The sequence below is a fragment of the Scylla paramamosain genome, chromosome 14 (assembly GCF_035594125.1).
Source record: "Scylla paramamosain isolate STU-SP2022 chromosome 14, ASM3559412v1, whole genome shotgun sequence".
Classification (NCBI taxonomy): Eukaryota; Metazoa; Arthropoda; class Malacostraca; order Decapoda; family Portunidae; genus Scylla; species Scylla paramamosain.
The window spans coordinates 13,414,923-13,429,673 of NC_087164.1; the positions used below are offsets into that span (position 1 = coordinate 13,414,923).

At 41.7% G+C, this 14,751-nt stretch overlaps 1 protein-coding gene across 6 annotated transcripts in view; it reads left to right on the forward strand.

Annotated features, from left to right (window-relative positions):
• The window catches only part of LOC135106894 (uncharacterized), a 15,041-nt gene extending 583 nt beyond the window's left edge, over positions 1-14,458 (forward strand). The window contains exons 2-5 of one of the 6 annotated variants that reach the window (XM_064016286.1): positions 3,404-4,687; positions 8,252-8,699; positions 9,126-9,208; positions 14,025-14,458. In XM_064016286.1, coding sequence (XP_063872356.1) covers positions 4,583-4,687; positions 8,252-8,699; positions 9,126-9,208; positions 14,025-14,300 — 912 coding nt within the window. In that variant the 5' untranslated portion in view covers positions 3,404-4,582 and the 3' untranslated portion in view covers positions 14,301-14,458. Of the gene's footprint in view, positions 1-2,208; positions 4,688-8,251; positions 8,700-9,125; positions 9,209-14,024 lie in introns of those variants that run through there. The other 5 variants (XM_064016285.1, XM_064016289.1, XM_064016287.1 and 2 more) reach the window with 5 other exon arrangements.
• Positions 14,459-14,751: the final 293 nt, after the last annotated feature.

Consider the following 14,751-nt stretch of genomic DNA (forward strand, 5'->3'; position numbering starts at 1 on the left):
ACGAGTGGCCACGAAGTCATCATTAATTGTATGAATCAACAAGCATTCACGAAAGCCCAAAAGTCTCGTCTGTCTAAATAAAGCCCCAAACGTGAGGTTAAAGCAAGCTCTCTCTCTCTCTCTCTCTCTCTCTCTCTCTCTCTCTCTCTCTCTCTCTCTCTCTCTCTCTCTCTGCTCCGCTCAATTCCTTGCTAAGAAAAGCCTCCCAAACGCTCTGTTCTCAAGGCTCCGTGGACACACTTCCGCTATCTTCGTCTGTGCTGTGATCTGTCCCGTACTTAGGGTGTCATCTCTCCTGCAACACTTTCCCGCCATTTCTGTGAGAGGTAGTGTCAGTGTGGAAGAAAAGGACACGAAAACCCCTCATCTCTCCTTCTCTTCTCTTTATTCACCAGAACAGCATATCGGTAATATTCTGAGAAGGAAAGAATAAGAAATTGAAATTGATTTGTAGCGCAATAGCAAGGAATGAAAGAAAAAGAAGATGCGACTGGAGAAGACTCGTGCACTTGTAGTTTTAGCCAGAAATTGAGTAAACGTACCGCAGTCTTTTCCTCGGCGTTTACTGTTTTCCCTCTATCTTGTCCTGTGATCTGCTAAGACTCTACACACTGTCAGGATTTGCGAGGAGACTGTCAACAGATCGGAGGATTTAAGAGTGAGGGAAAACGCATAGCTCAGTGGAAGTGACTGTAGCAGATTATGCGAATTCTCACACTTCTCACCACGACTGTACAAGGCGCCAACCCCCTGATACTTGGGAACAGCGGAAGAACTCTGTGCTTCCCGTGTTTTTTTTTTTTCTCTCTTTTTCTTTCTTTTCTGTGGCATTTCCCGAGCACTCGTTGCCACGCCCAGAGAGATCATGCAGCTGCCACGTGAGAGCCAAGCTTTAGATATTCTTAGGCAGCTGAACACTTAAAGACGAACAAAAAAAGAAAAAATACACGAGCCTCCACATTTAGACACCATCACAGCTGTTGTTCTTTCTTCCCGTGTTCACATCCAAACTTCCAAGGTGGAAATACCCATCTTGTCTTGAAAACAATGTGCTTTCTGCCTCGCTAAGTCTTTCATGACGCCGGTAAAATCAAGCCCGCCTCTTTATCATTCATACATCGCACTTCAAAGGGAAAGCGAGGGCAAACACTCCTGTCCAAATGTGATCATTCTGAGATCATTCTGAACTCTGTTCGAATTCCTTGTCTACGATTTTAAAAGTTTCAGAGGAGAAGCATCAAGACACGAATGGAAATAGCTGACTTTTTTTTTTTTTTTTTGTCTCTTGCAATAAGTATCAATAAGCGTCATATTTAGCGAGAGAGAAATGAAAGTGCACAAGTCGAGAACAGGAAGAACCGTCTACTGTATATATAAATTTTTTGTAATTGATACGCTCATTTCTAATTCATATGTCCTTTTTCCTCCTGTATTAGCTCTTAAGTTGTGCACGAAAGCACGATTTTACTAACATTAAAATCCATTCAAAACAAAACGCACTTTGCAATGAAAAAAAAAATCTACCTCCTTCGTTCTTTATTTATAATTATTTGTATGTCATTTATTTTTTCTCTTAACTTTAAGGAGACGCGAGAAGGGCGGCGCATTATCTTAATTGGTATCAACCTCCGCCGCTGAACACACACACAGGTTCCCGCGGCGAGGCAAATGGAACATGAATAATAATGCCGTGCTCTTAACGTGGCGTCCAGAGAGATATCCTGTACTGCCCTAATTGTCTCCACGTGTCGTCTGTGTGTGTGTGTGTGTGTGTGTGTGTGTGTGTGTGTGTGTGTGTGTGTGTGTGTGTGTCTGTGTGTGTCTGTGTGTGTGTGTGTGTGTGTGTCGTGTGTGTGTGTGTGTGTGTGTGTGTGTGTGTGTGTGTGTGTAACAAAACGTGGTCTTTATCAATTATCATGTCTATTTTCTTTGCTGCCACATGTAGGGAGAGAGAGAGAGAGAGAGAGAGAGAGAGAGAGAGAGAGAGAGAGAGAGAGAGAGAGAGAGAGAGAGAGAGAGAGAGAGAGAGAGAGAGAGAGAGAGAGAGAGAGACAGACAGAGAAACAACAACAACAATAACTTCAATTGCTACTACTACTACTACTACTACTACTACTACTACTACTACTACTACTACTACTACTACTACTACTACTGCTGCTGCTGCTGCTGCTGCTGCTGCTGCTTCCACTACTACCACCACCAATAATAATAATAATAATAATAATAATAATATTAATAATAATAGTAATAATAAAGAACTTAACATTTTTCAAGCGTAAATTGCTGCATATGATGACAAAAGATGATGCGGAAGACACTGAAGATACTGATGATAATGTGAATGAGAAGCTGCCAGAGTATAAGGTGGCGAGGATAAAATAAATCACAAACGCAGCATTATGTGACCGCTATTTAGATTACACAAGGTAAAAGATGGCAGGAATATCACGGTTGTCTTGAATGCAGGAAAAAAATAATAATAATACATTACGGAACTCCCTACCTGACTGAAAGAAGCATCAAGACACTTCAAGAACAAAACTGGTTTTACTTTCAAAATCTCTTATATATAACATTTTTTTTTTTAGAAGCAGAGGCATGTTAACCAGTCTTTTCTCTCTTTCTTTGTCTCCCTGTCCTCATTCAGCGAAGCATTAGACACCTCCAGGGACGAAACTGGTTAAACTTTCAAAATCTATATCTAATATTTTTGGGGAAGAGACATGTTAACCAATCTTTTCTCTCATTCTTTGTGCCAGACTTCTGTCCAGACTCCTAACACGTCAAACTAAATAAATAAAACAGTAGTGACTCGCAGCATCTAGCGGGGACAAGCTAAACCCGCGTAACGCCACTTGAGGCCAGCGTGAGGGAAAACGGAAGAAAACGAATACAGTCTCTGTCATCACTGAAGTGGAGGTGCACTGTCCATCCTCTGAGTAGAGGAAAGCAGAACGATATTTGAGCAGAGCAGCAACATTTTTAAGCAGTTCGTTACCTCACAAGGACTGTTTCCAAAGGTCACGTCCTGTTTCTGAGTAGCGGAAAGCAAATCGAAATTTTAGCAGAGTAGTAACGTTAGGGAAGAAAGGAAGGAAAGAAAGGCCTGTATTCTTAACCAGTTCGTTCTCTCATAAGGACTGTTTTCAAGGGTCAGTCCTACGTTTATCTTCTCAGCAGCGGGAGACAAATTGAGTCTTGATCAGAGCAGCAACGTTAGGGAAGGCAGTAAAGAAGGAAAGAAAGATAGAAGGATCCGTATTCTTAAGTACTTTGATCCCTTATAAGGGCTGTTTTCGAAGGTCATAGAGATGAGAAGTCGAGTTTTCATAGGTATTTCTTTCTGATGACGCAGAATTATTATTATTTTTTAATTACCATGTGCTATACAATCATGAAGACACCCTTGAAAAATTCCAATAACTTTCATTTGACAAGAACCTGTTGAAATGATCGAGATAGCACGCTGGAACTTTTGAGAATGCGGTCCAGGAAGGAAAACAGTGAATGAAAACATTCTAGTATTTCTAAATATTCAAAAGGAAACATAGTGCTGGCGTGTGTTAGTCTTATTATCATCAACTTGACGCGGGCTTGAGAATTCAGCAAGACCAATAATTGAAGGCAAGAAGGCGGTGAAGGTAGCAAAGATGACAAAACGAAGGCAGAGAAAGCACTCCTTGTACTCATAACTTCTGGGAAGCGAGAGGCGTTTAAATGACGGAAACGAGAAAAGTAAGAACCGGTACTGAGCACTCAGTAAGCTCCACTGAGACTCAGCAGGAAGCGGAGAAAGGGAAATGACATAGAGTTGCACATTGAGCTGCAGAGTGGCTGACAACAATAAGATGATCAAATAAGAACAGTGACTCAGCAGTGAAATTCGGGGAGAAGGAAACAAAAAGGAAAGCAAGAAATATTTACTCAGCAGTGAAATTCAGCAAAAAAGGGATCCTAAAATTTAGCTCACAACAATAAGCATAACAGAAAAACAGTGAAACCCAGCAGTAAAACTCGGCGGAAGGGAAACGAGATTTAGCCCACAACAAAAAAACGAGAAACAACAGTGATTCACTCAGCAGTAAAACTCAGAAAGTTGGGAAAAGAAAATCTAGCTGATAACAATAAGGCGAGAAAGAACAGTGAAGCCCATCAGTGAAAGTCAACAAGAAAGAAAAAAATACTTGATATCAAAAAGAGAAAATCGAACAGTGAAACCCAAAAGTGAAAATCAACAAGAAAGGAAAAAAAAAAGGAAAGCAAAATTAAACTGATCACAAAAAAAGACGAGAAAGAACAGTGACTAAGCAGCGAAATTCGATAGGAACTTCAGAAAACTTACTTAGTCACAGAAATACGGGGAAAAAAAAAACAGTGAAACCAAGCACTAAAAATCTAAAGAAAAAAAAGAAAGAAAGAAACAACGAACAGAAAAAAAAAGAGAAAAGGAGGAAGTAGTGAAATCCAGCTGTGAAAATCAGAAAACGCAGAAGACGACTAACAGAAAAACGGCAAGAGAGGAAGCGTGCGTGTGTCATCGCTTGACATGCAGAGGAGGCACTGAGGAAGATTGGCAACCATGTATATGAATACCAGGGCTAATCTGGACTACTGGTCTACTGACAACTGCTGCCTGCGATGGTCTTTGAGAACTGGAGCCATCATTATCGGATTCTTCTCTTTGGTACGTACGTCTCTCTCTCTCTCTCTCTCTCTCTCTCTCTCTCTCTCTCTCTCTCTCTCTCTCTCTCTCTCTCTCTCTCTCTCTCTCTCTCCTCTCTCTCTCTCTCTCTATCTCTCTCTGTTTTGTTTACATAATTATTTGAGTGTTGCCGTCCTAAGCGCCTCAACGAATTTTTCTTCTACTTTGTCTTCTTCCTTCCTCCTCCACTTTCCCAATCTCATCCTTGCGTTATTTTGTTTACTACGTCTTCTGTACGTTTTTTCCATCATGTCTCTCTCTCTCTCTCTCTGACATTTTTCTTTATCTCTACAGTTTTTCTTCTCTTCTTGTCATATTTTTTTTTTGTCCGTGTTCCTTTATTTCGTCTTCCTCCTCCTCCTCCTCCTCCTCCTCCTCCTCCTTCTCCTCCTCCTCCTCTCTCTTCGTTTTGTTCTTATCTTAATCATTCTTTAAATCCATTTTGTGTTTTCTTTTTCTACCACCACCACCACCGCTACCACGACCACTATTACCACCACTCTTACTATCACCAACACTATCACCACCACCACCACCACTAGTAGTTCATAAATAATACCCACTAGAGTGCCAGTCCCAAAAGAGAAGCCAAAAGGATTATCGAAAAATGGAGGACAAGTGTCTTGAAACCTTCCTGTTCAAAAAGAGGAAATACAGAAGCAGGCAGGGAGTTCCAGAGTTTACCAAGAAAAGTAAGGAATGATTGAGAGGTGGGCAGAATAGAGGTGAGAGAAAGTAGAAAGTTTTGTGCTGCGAGGCCTCTGGAGGAGAGGCATGCAGTTAGCAAAATCAAAAGAACAGTCAGCGTGAAATTAGCGGTAGAAGATAGCAAGAGATACAACACTGCGGCGATGAGAAAGAGGCTGAAGACAGTCAGCTAGAGGAGAGGAGTTGATAACACGAAATGCTTTTGATTCCATCTTGCCTAAAAGAGCGGTATGAGTGGAACCACCCCCACCACCCAAATTTGAAGCGTACTCTATACATGGACGGATAAGGCCCCTGTGCAGAAAGCGGCTGGAGAGAGAGAGAGAGAGAGAGAGAGAGAGAGAGAGAGAGAGAGAGAGAGAGAGAGAGAGAGAGAGAGAGAGAGAGAGAATGAGAAAGAGAGAGAAAGAGAGAGAGAGAGAGAGAGAGAGAGAGAGAGAGAGGAGAGAGAGAGAGAGAGAGAGAGAGAATGAGAGAGAGAGAGAGAGAGAGAGAGAGAGAGAGAGAGAGAGAGAGAGAGAGAGAGAGAGAGAGAGAGAGAGAATGAGAAAGAGAGAGAAAGAGAGAGAGAGAGAGAGAGAGAGAGAGAGAGAGAGAGAGAGAGAGAGAGAGAGAGAGAGAGAGAGAGAGAGAGAGAGAATGAGAGAGAGAGAGAGAGAGAGAGAGAGAGAGAGAGAGAGAGAGAGAGAGAGAGAGAGAGAGAGAGAGAGAGAGAGAGAGAAAAAAAAAAAAAACTGGCTTAAACACCTAATTTCATTGAAGAAGTTTTAGCTGGTTGATGAGATGTGAAGTTTTCATTTAAGATTTTTAGCAAAGGACAGATCGAGGATGTTCAGTGTAGAAGAGTTGAGTGTCATTGAAGAAGAGAGGATAATTATCTGGAAGGTTGTGTCGAGATGGTAGATGAAGGAATTGAGCTTTGAGACATTGAACAATACTAAATTTGCTCTGCCTCAACCAGGAATTACAGAGAGATTAGAAGTCAGCCGTTCCGTGGCTTCCCTACGTGAGCTATTTAATTCCTGAAGGGTTGGACGTCTATTAAAAGACATGGGAAAGTGCAGCGTGATATCATCAGCGTAAGAGTGGATAGGACAAGAAGTTTGACCTACAAGATAATGTTTGAACAACTGGAAGAGAGTGAGTTATAAGATAGAACACTGAGAAAAACCACTGTTAATAGACTTATGAGAAGAATAGTTACAGTCTACCACAGTAACAATAGAACGGTCAAAAAGGAAACTTGAGGTGAAGCTATAGAGAGGAGAATAGAAACCATACGAAGGTAGCTTGGAAATCAAAGCTTTGTGCCAGACTATCAAATGCTTTGATATGTCTAAGACAACAGCGAAAGTTTCACTAAAATTACTGAAAGAGGATGACCAAGACTCAATAAGGAAAGCCAGATTACCAGTAGAGTGACCACGACGGCACCCATACATGTTTAATATTAATTTAATGATAAATTTCAAAAACTTAAAAAAGGCAAGAAATCAAAGCAATAGAACAGTAGTTGAGGGATTAGAACGGTCACTCTTTTTTAGGAGCAGGCTAAATGTAGGCAAACTTCCAGCAAGAAGGAAAAGTGGATGTTGATAGGTTAAGATGGAAGAGTTTGACTAGGCAAGGTGCAGGCACGGAGGCACAGTTTCGAAGGAAAATAGGAGAGATACCAACGGGTCCATAATCATTCCGAGGGTTAAGGCCAGCCAGGGCATGGAAAACATCATTGCGAAGGATCTCAATGGGGTAGCATGAAATAGTCGGAGAGAGGAGGAGAGGGAGGAACAAGCAAAGGTTTCATCGAAGAGTTCAGCTTCAGAGATAGCTGAAATAGCAGTGGCGCCATCATGCTGAAATAGAGAAGTGAAAGATGAAAAAGCAAAGTTATGAGAGATATTTTTGGCTGGGTGGCAGAAGTCAAGAGAGGAGTTAGATCTAGAAAGATTTTGATATTTTCTATTGATGAAGAAGTTCGAAGACAGACTTGGCATGATTCCGGGCAGAAATATAAAGTACATGAGATTCAGGTGATGGAAAGCTCAAGTACCTTTCGTGAACTACATCTCTATCGTGTATAACATAAGAACAGGCTGTGTTTGGAAGGCTTAGGACGAGGGAAATAGTGAGGAATGTACCCATCCATGCCAGACACTACCACCTCTGTTATGCGCTCAGCTCACAAAGACTGGTCTCTGACTCGGAAGCAGTAGCCATTCCAAGGAAAATCAGAAAAAGCAAAAGGCGTAGAGGTTAGGAAAAGATCAAGAATGTTGGGCATATCTCCAAGACGGTCAGGAATACGGGTAGAGTGTTGCAGTAATTGTTCCAGCTCGTGGAGGATAGAAAACTTAAAGGCTAGTTCACCAGGTTGATCATTGAAGGGAGAGGAAAGCCAAAGCTGGTGGTGAACATTGAAGTCTCCAAGATTGGAGATATCCGCGAAAAGGAAGAGACTCAGAATATGCTCCACCTTGGAAGTTAAATAGTTCAAGAATTTTTTGTAGTCAGAGGAGTTAGGTGAGATTTATACAGCATAGATAATCTCCAACTTATTTATTTTGAGAATGACTCAATAGTCGTAACCAGATGGAGAAAAATTCCAAAAATTCAAGAGCGTGGACACGAGAGCAAGTTAAACCATAGCGTACATAGACTACTACTACTATTACTACTACTTTTACTACTACTACTATCTTTGCACTACACCTCCTCTTCTTATTATTCTTCTTCCTCTTTCTCCTCCTCCTCCTCCTCCTCCTCCTCCTCCTCCTCCTCCTCCTCCTCCTCCTCCATTCAGTCAATCTCCATAACTACTGTACCATCCTTATCCAACAGGTCTGGCAAGCTCTGATGGTGATTACCGGGGTGATGATGCTGGTGAAATGCCCTGTCAACACCACCACCACCATCACCACCACCATCACCACCACCAACATCACCCTGACGCTGCTAAACGACACCCTTACTGATGAGGTCGTTTTGGACACCAGTAAGCTTCAGGACGACTTGAAGGAGGGTGATAAGAACGTCAAGTGCCTAGTGGGGCCTGGCACTGATGTTAGTGGCACTGGAGGTGACAAGCAGGCCCCATTTATGGACAGTGGCAGTGGTAACGCTGATGCAGTGGAGAGTAACAGCAGTGCCAGCAGTAACAGCAGTAGAATCGAGGGCCCTGACGGCAACAGTACTGCTGTCACTAACGACACGAAAATGTTTTTGATAGAGTGCCCGTGGTTGCCTGACCCAGAGACAGAAGTGCTGGGAGTGTACAGTGAGGAGAAATGTGAGTGAGCCAGTGAGTTAATTGAGTCTCTCTCTCTCTCTCTCTCTCTCTCTCTCTCTCTCTCTCTCTCTCTCTCTCTCTCTCTCTCTCTCTAGAAGATAAACAAACACCTGTGAATTCTAAATCTAACCACCACCACCACCACCACCACCATCGTCATCACGACCAGTAGCTGAGAGTATAAGATAACTCCTCCCCTCCTGCGATCTATATTTAGCGCTAGTGTGTATAATGCGTAACTCTTGTGTATGTATGTATGTATGTATGTACCCTGCAGCTCTCTCTCTCTCTCTCTCTCTCTCTCTCTCTCTCTCTCTCTCTCTCTCTGACAGTAGTAGTGGTAGTACTAGTAATAATGTTGACAAGACCAAGAGGAAGAGGATGGGCAGCACAAGGAAAAGACTGACTTGGTTCTCTCTCCTTCAGTAATCCTGGTGGCGGGAATCTTCATCGCCTATTCTGGCGTTTACTTCATCCTGTCCTTCTGCGTGTTGGTTGGTGTCTTCACGGTAAGGAAGAGTAGCAGGAGGAGAGGGAGGAGAAGGAGTAAAAAGCAGCAGGAAAATGAGGAGGAGAAGGAGCAGGAGGAGCAGCTCTGAAAGTTGAGGGGAGCAGTTTCCATTAGATTCATACTTAGACTAATTAAATTGATATTACGGACTGTACCAGATGTTAAATATAATTTTTTTTTTTTATGGTAAAGGTATTTTAGAGTTATTTCATGAAGGTCATTATTGTTATTGAGCATTTCACTAGTTCCGACATCCATATTAGATTTATCTTGAAAAAAAAAATCAAATGAGTAAGTTATGTGCCATTACAATAGCTGGCAAAATGTCAAAAATTCACGTCTTTGTACACTAGTAATTCATATGTAATTGATGAAAAGTCACACCACACACACACACACACACTTGAATTGTAGGTGGATGAACGCAAAACCTCCAGACAATTATTAACACTTTGATTATGAGAATATCAACCTAAACTTTAATCAAATCCGCCAACGGTATCCAGAAGATAAGAAAACTGATGACGTGTTCCTGAAAGCATCAAGAGTAACGATCAAACAGCCATCAGTACGCTTCGCTGTTTGTTTACGTTTGACGGTCTCGTGGTTCCTCCTTGCTGTGAGTAAACAACGATCACGTAAACACCCCACAGCCTAGAAACCTCATTCCTTCGCCTTCCGCAACAAGAAGTTACAGCCGTCATCCAAAGCCCAATGGTGCCACGCGAAGACGACACCGTAACGTAACTCCGTCGCGCAACAGAAACAGTTACTTTCCGGTAACGAAAAAAGTGTAACATCCGAACGAACAAAGAAGCTACGTGTCTGAGTATACACTTCTGTCCGTGTTCTGAAACGTTTTGCTATCTCACTACAACTATTTTCCAAGGCCACAAAGATGATTAGCCGAGTTGTTAAGTGTATCTTTCCTGATAATAATATAGAAATCTTGTTAATCTGTCACTACAACCATGATAACACCCCTAAAAACATTTGTAACTTCAACTAGAGCTTTTAAAAAATAGCGGAGGTGCGGCGCAATTATGCTTCAATATATGGTCCAATAGTGCACGGGTTTAATTAAAAGCATATCCTCATGGGTGGGATATGTTAATATATGCAGCGCGACAATATTCGGTTACGCTTTCAACATTTTAACTTTTTTGCACGTATCTCCGTCGCGAAACATGGCCTTTTTACGATGCGTTGTTTTTTTTTTTTTTTTTTTTTTTTTATGTAGGAAGGATACTGGCCAAGGGCAACAAAAATCTAATAAAAAAAAATGCCCACTGAAATGCCAGTCCCTAAAAGGGTCAAAGCAGTGGTCAAAAATTGGTGGATAAGTGTCTTGAAACCTCCCTCTTGAAGGAATTCAAGTCATAGGAAGGTGGAAATACAGAAGCAGGCAAGGAGTTCCAGAGTTTACCAGAGAAAGGGATGAATGATTGAGAATACTGGTTAACTCTTGCGTTAGAGAGGTGGACAGAATAGGAGTGAGAGAAAGAAGAAAGTCTTGTGCAGCGAGGCCGCGGAAGGAGGGGAGGCATGCAGTTAGCAAGATCAGAAGAGCAGTTAGCATGAAAATAGCGGTAGAAGACAGCTAGAGATGCAACATTGCGGCGGTGAGAGAGAGGCTGAAGACAGTCAGTTAGAGGAGAGGAGTTGATGAGACGAAAAGCTTTTGATTCCACCCTGTCTAGAACAGCAGTATGAGTGGAACCCCCCCAGACATGTGAAGCATACTCCATACATGGACGGATAAGGCCCTTGTACAGAGTTAGCAGCTGGGGGGGGTGAGAAAAACTGGCGGAGACGTCTCAGAACACCTAACTTCATAGAAGCTGTTTTAGCTAGAGATGAGATGTGAAGTTTCCAGTTCAGATTATAAGTAAAGGACAGACCGAGGATGTTCAGTGTAGAAGAGGGGGATAGTTGAGTGTCATTGAAGAAGAGGGGATAGTTGTCTGGAAGATTGTGTCGAGTTGATAGATGGAGGAATTGAGTTTTTGAGGCATTGAACAATACCAAGTTTGCTCTGCCCCAATCAGAAATTTTAGAAAGATCAGAATTCAGGCGTTCTGTGGCTTCCCTGCGTGATATGTTTACCTCCTGAAGGGTTGGACGTCTATGAAAAGACGTGGAAAAGTGCAGGGTGGTATCATCAGCATAGGAGTGGATAGGACAAGAAGTTTGGTTTAGAAGATCATTAATGAATAATAAGAAGAGAGTGGGTGACAGGACAGAACCCTGAGGAACACCACTGTTAATAGATTTAGGAGAAGAACAGTGACCGTCTACCACAGCAGCAATAGAACGGTCAGAAAGGAAACTTGAGATGAAGTTACAGAGAGAAGGAAAGAAACCGTAGGAGGGTAGTTTGGAAATCAAAGCTTTGTGCCAGACTCTATCAAAGGCTTTTGATATGTCCAAGGCAACAGCAAAAGTTTCACCAAAGTCTCTAAAAGAGGATGACCAAGACTCAGTAAGGAAAGCCAGAAGATCACCAGTAGAGCGGCCTTGACGGAACCCATACTGGCGATCAGATAGAAGGTTGTGAAGTGATAGATGTTTAAGAATCTTCCTGTTGAGGATAGATTCAAAAACTTTAGATAAGCAGGAAATTAAAGCAATAGGACGGTAGTTTGAGGGATTAGAGCGGTCACCCTTTTTAGGAACAGGTTGAATGTAGGCAAACTTCCAGCAAGAAGGAAAGGTAGATGTTGACAGACAGAGCTGAAAGAGTTTGACTAGGCAAGGTGCAAGCACGGAGGCACAGTTTCGGAGAACAATAGGAGGGACCCCATCAGGTCCATAAGCCTTCTGAGGGTTTAGGCCAGCGAGGGCATGGAAAACATCATTACGAAGAATTTTAATACGAGGCATGAAGTAGTCAGAGGGTGGAGGAGAGGGAGGAACAAGCCCAGAATCGTCCAAGGTAGAGTTTTTAGCAAAGGTTTGAGCAAAGAGTTCAGCTTTAGAAATAGATGTGATAGCAGTGGTGCCATCTGGTTGAAGTAGAGGAGGGAAAGAAGAAGAAGCAAAGTTATTGGAGATATTTTTGGCTAGATGCCAGAAATCACGAGGGGAGTTAGATCTTGAAAGGTTTTGACATTTTCTGTTAATGAAGGTTGGACCATATCATGAAACATTTATGCACTGCACCTTCACTACATTCAAAAGGCTCCAGTTAAAGCTATAAGATTTTTAAGGCGGTTTTCATGGTTCTAGTGACAGATCAACAAGATTTTTATAATATTTTATAGGAAAAACACTCTTGAGAACACAGCTACTCCTCTCTGTGGCCTTTGTAAATAGTCGTGGTGAGAGAGCAAAGCGTTTCAGAATACACTCCAGTGTTTCCCTCGCGTGTCTTTACCCGGGTCAGTGTCCAACGCCCGGGCTTTCCTCCCAGCATCCCCCATTAGTCCTGGGTTTGTATTTTCAAAAGTTTCCGCGTCTTACTTCGATTACATGTAACAGCCTCTAGAGGAAGTTGTTATCAGAGATTTCAAGCGTGTTTTCTTTTTTTTAATGATAGTTGAACAAGGACTATACGTCATCAGTAGGAGAAATAACATGAGAGCCCAACAAATCATTCTCGTGGCCATTGAAGATTGTGCTTATGAGTCCAGAGGGATTAAGAATACCACTCATGATCCACGCATTGCATTACACAATGATATTATTTATCTCACTTATACTTCCTTTTACCATGACACGCGAATAGACATTGGTCAGTACTCCACATGCTACTCCTATACTTCCTTCAGAGATGAACCGAGACAGGCGCAGGCAAGTAGAGGCTATAGTGGAGCTGACACAAGAGTGGATCCTTGGCTAATTTCCAACTGGGAAAGAAAGATAGTTTGCTTTTTTTTTCTAAGTTGTTTGCGTTCTGAGTCACGTGAGCAAGAAGAAACGACAGCTGTGGCGAAGGAAATAAGTCTTGTAACTCCTCAGTGTTTACGTTCTGCCTGAGCCAAGTGCCGACAGTGAATGAAAGAAGGTAACACAGCTAGGGGCGTGTCGTTTTTCCACTGCTTTTCGTGGCATTTTGCATCGTACATAGTTTTAAAATCATTAAATTTGTCCACAGAAGCAATCGTTTACTCTTTCAGCGATCTAGCAGTAAAGTTCAAACACACAAGAAGTTGATTTTTCATTTATTTTACTAGCGAAAATGTGTGGTGAAAACGTAAACTTTAAAAATAAGGTGTGTGTGTGTGTGTGTGTGTGTGTGTGTGTGTCCTTTCGTTTCCTGCCTTGCTAATCTTCCAAACCCAGGAAGGAAAAACAATCTGAAAGCACCATATTCTTAAACGTCTTGATCTCTTAAATGAAATATTTTAAAGGCTACATAGATGATCAGTCGAGTCCTCACAGAAATATTTCCAAATGGCGGTTCAGAATTCTTGTTAAACTATCAGTATAATCATGAAAACACCCTTGAAAAAAAAAATAAATAAAATACACTACAACCTGTTGTCTGCATAATGCGCTGAAATGTTTACCAATGCGTGCACGTCTTAGACTAGCTATGTAGGAGTTACACTTTACGTAATTTTAAGATATATAAATATTTGCCATTTTAAATGTTAATGAGTTCATATTATTTTGTAACGGAATTTTTTTATCCTGTCAACTGATTTTTATTTACTTATTGATTTTTTTATATTTATTTATTTATTTATTTATTTATTTTACTTATATATATTTTATCTATTTATTTATTTATTTATTTATCTATTTATTTATTATTTTCTTTTTTTTTACGTGTTGATTTTGTTGTTCACCTCTCATGCACTTCCACTCAGAGCTCGGTAACGTTGCTGCAAGGATGGGTGGCGTTCACGGGTTTCCACAACCTACTGATCCTGGCTACACTCCTCGTGCCGCTTCCTTTCACCACCCTGACGCACCTCTTCCTCTCCATCGCCTACTTCATCCTCTCGCTGTACACGTGGGCGGTGGTCAAGTCTTATATGCACGCCCTCAAGGTGGAGCTGAACAAACCGCTGCTCCCTGAAGGTTCCATCACGGATTACACAGTAGATGGAGTGGATGTCACGGAAATACCAGTGCAAGTGTAAACAGGAGACAAGTGATTTGGAAGTTGTGACGTCGAGCATAGTTTATTAATCTCTCTGTCTGTCTGTTTATTTATCCGTCTGTCTGGATGTCTGTCTATCTGTGTGTCTATCTATGCAGTATAACGGTAAGGGTGTCTGTTTATTAATATGTCTGTCTATTTATTTATATATCTGTCTGTCTGTCTGCCATTCTTTGCAGGTGTAACGAGAATGATGTTTGCCTGGAGAGAGAGAGAGAGAGAGAGAGAGAGAGAGAGAGAGAGAGAGAGAAAGAGAGAGAGAGAGAGAGAGAAGGTTTTTCCCCTGAATGAGCCAATGAATTAATATCCCCTGAATTAAGGTACTATTGAAGGAGGAGGAGGAGGAGGAGGAGGAGGAGATGTAAGAAGACAAAATACCAGTTTTGTTTGATGGCAGAGTTTTGAAAATACTAAGAACAACAAGATGAATA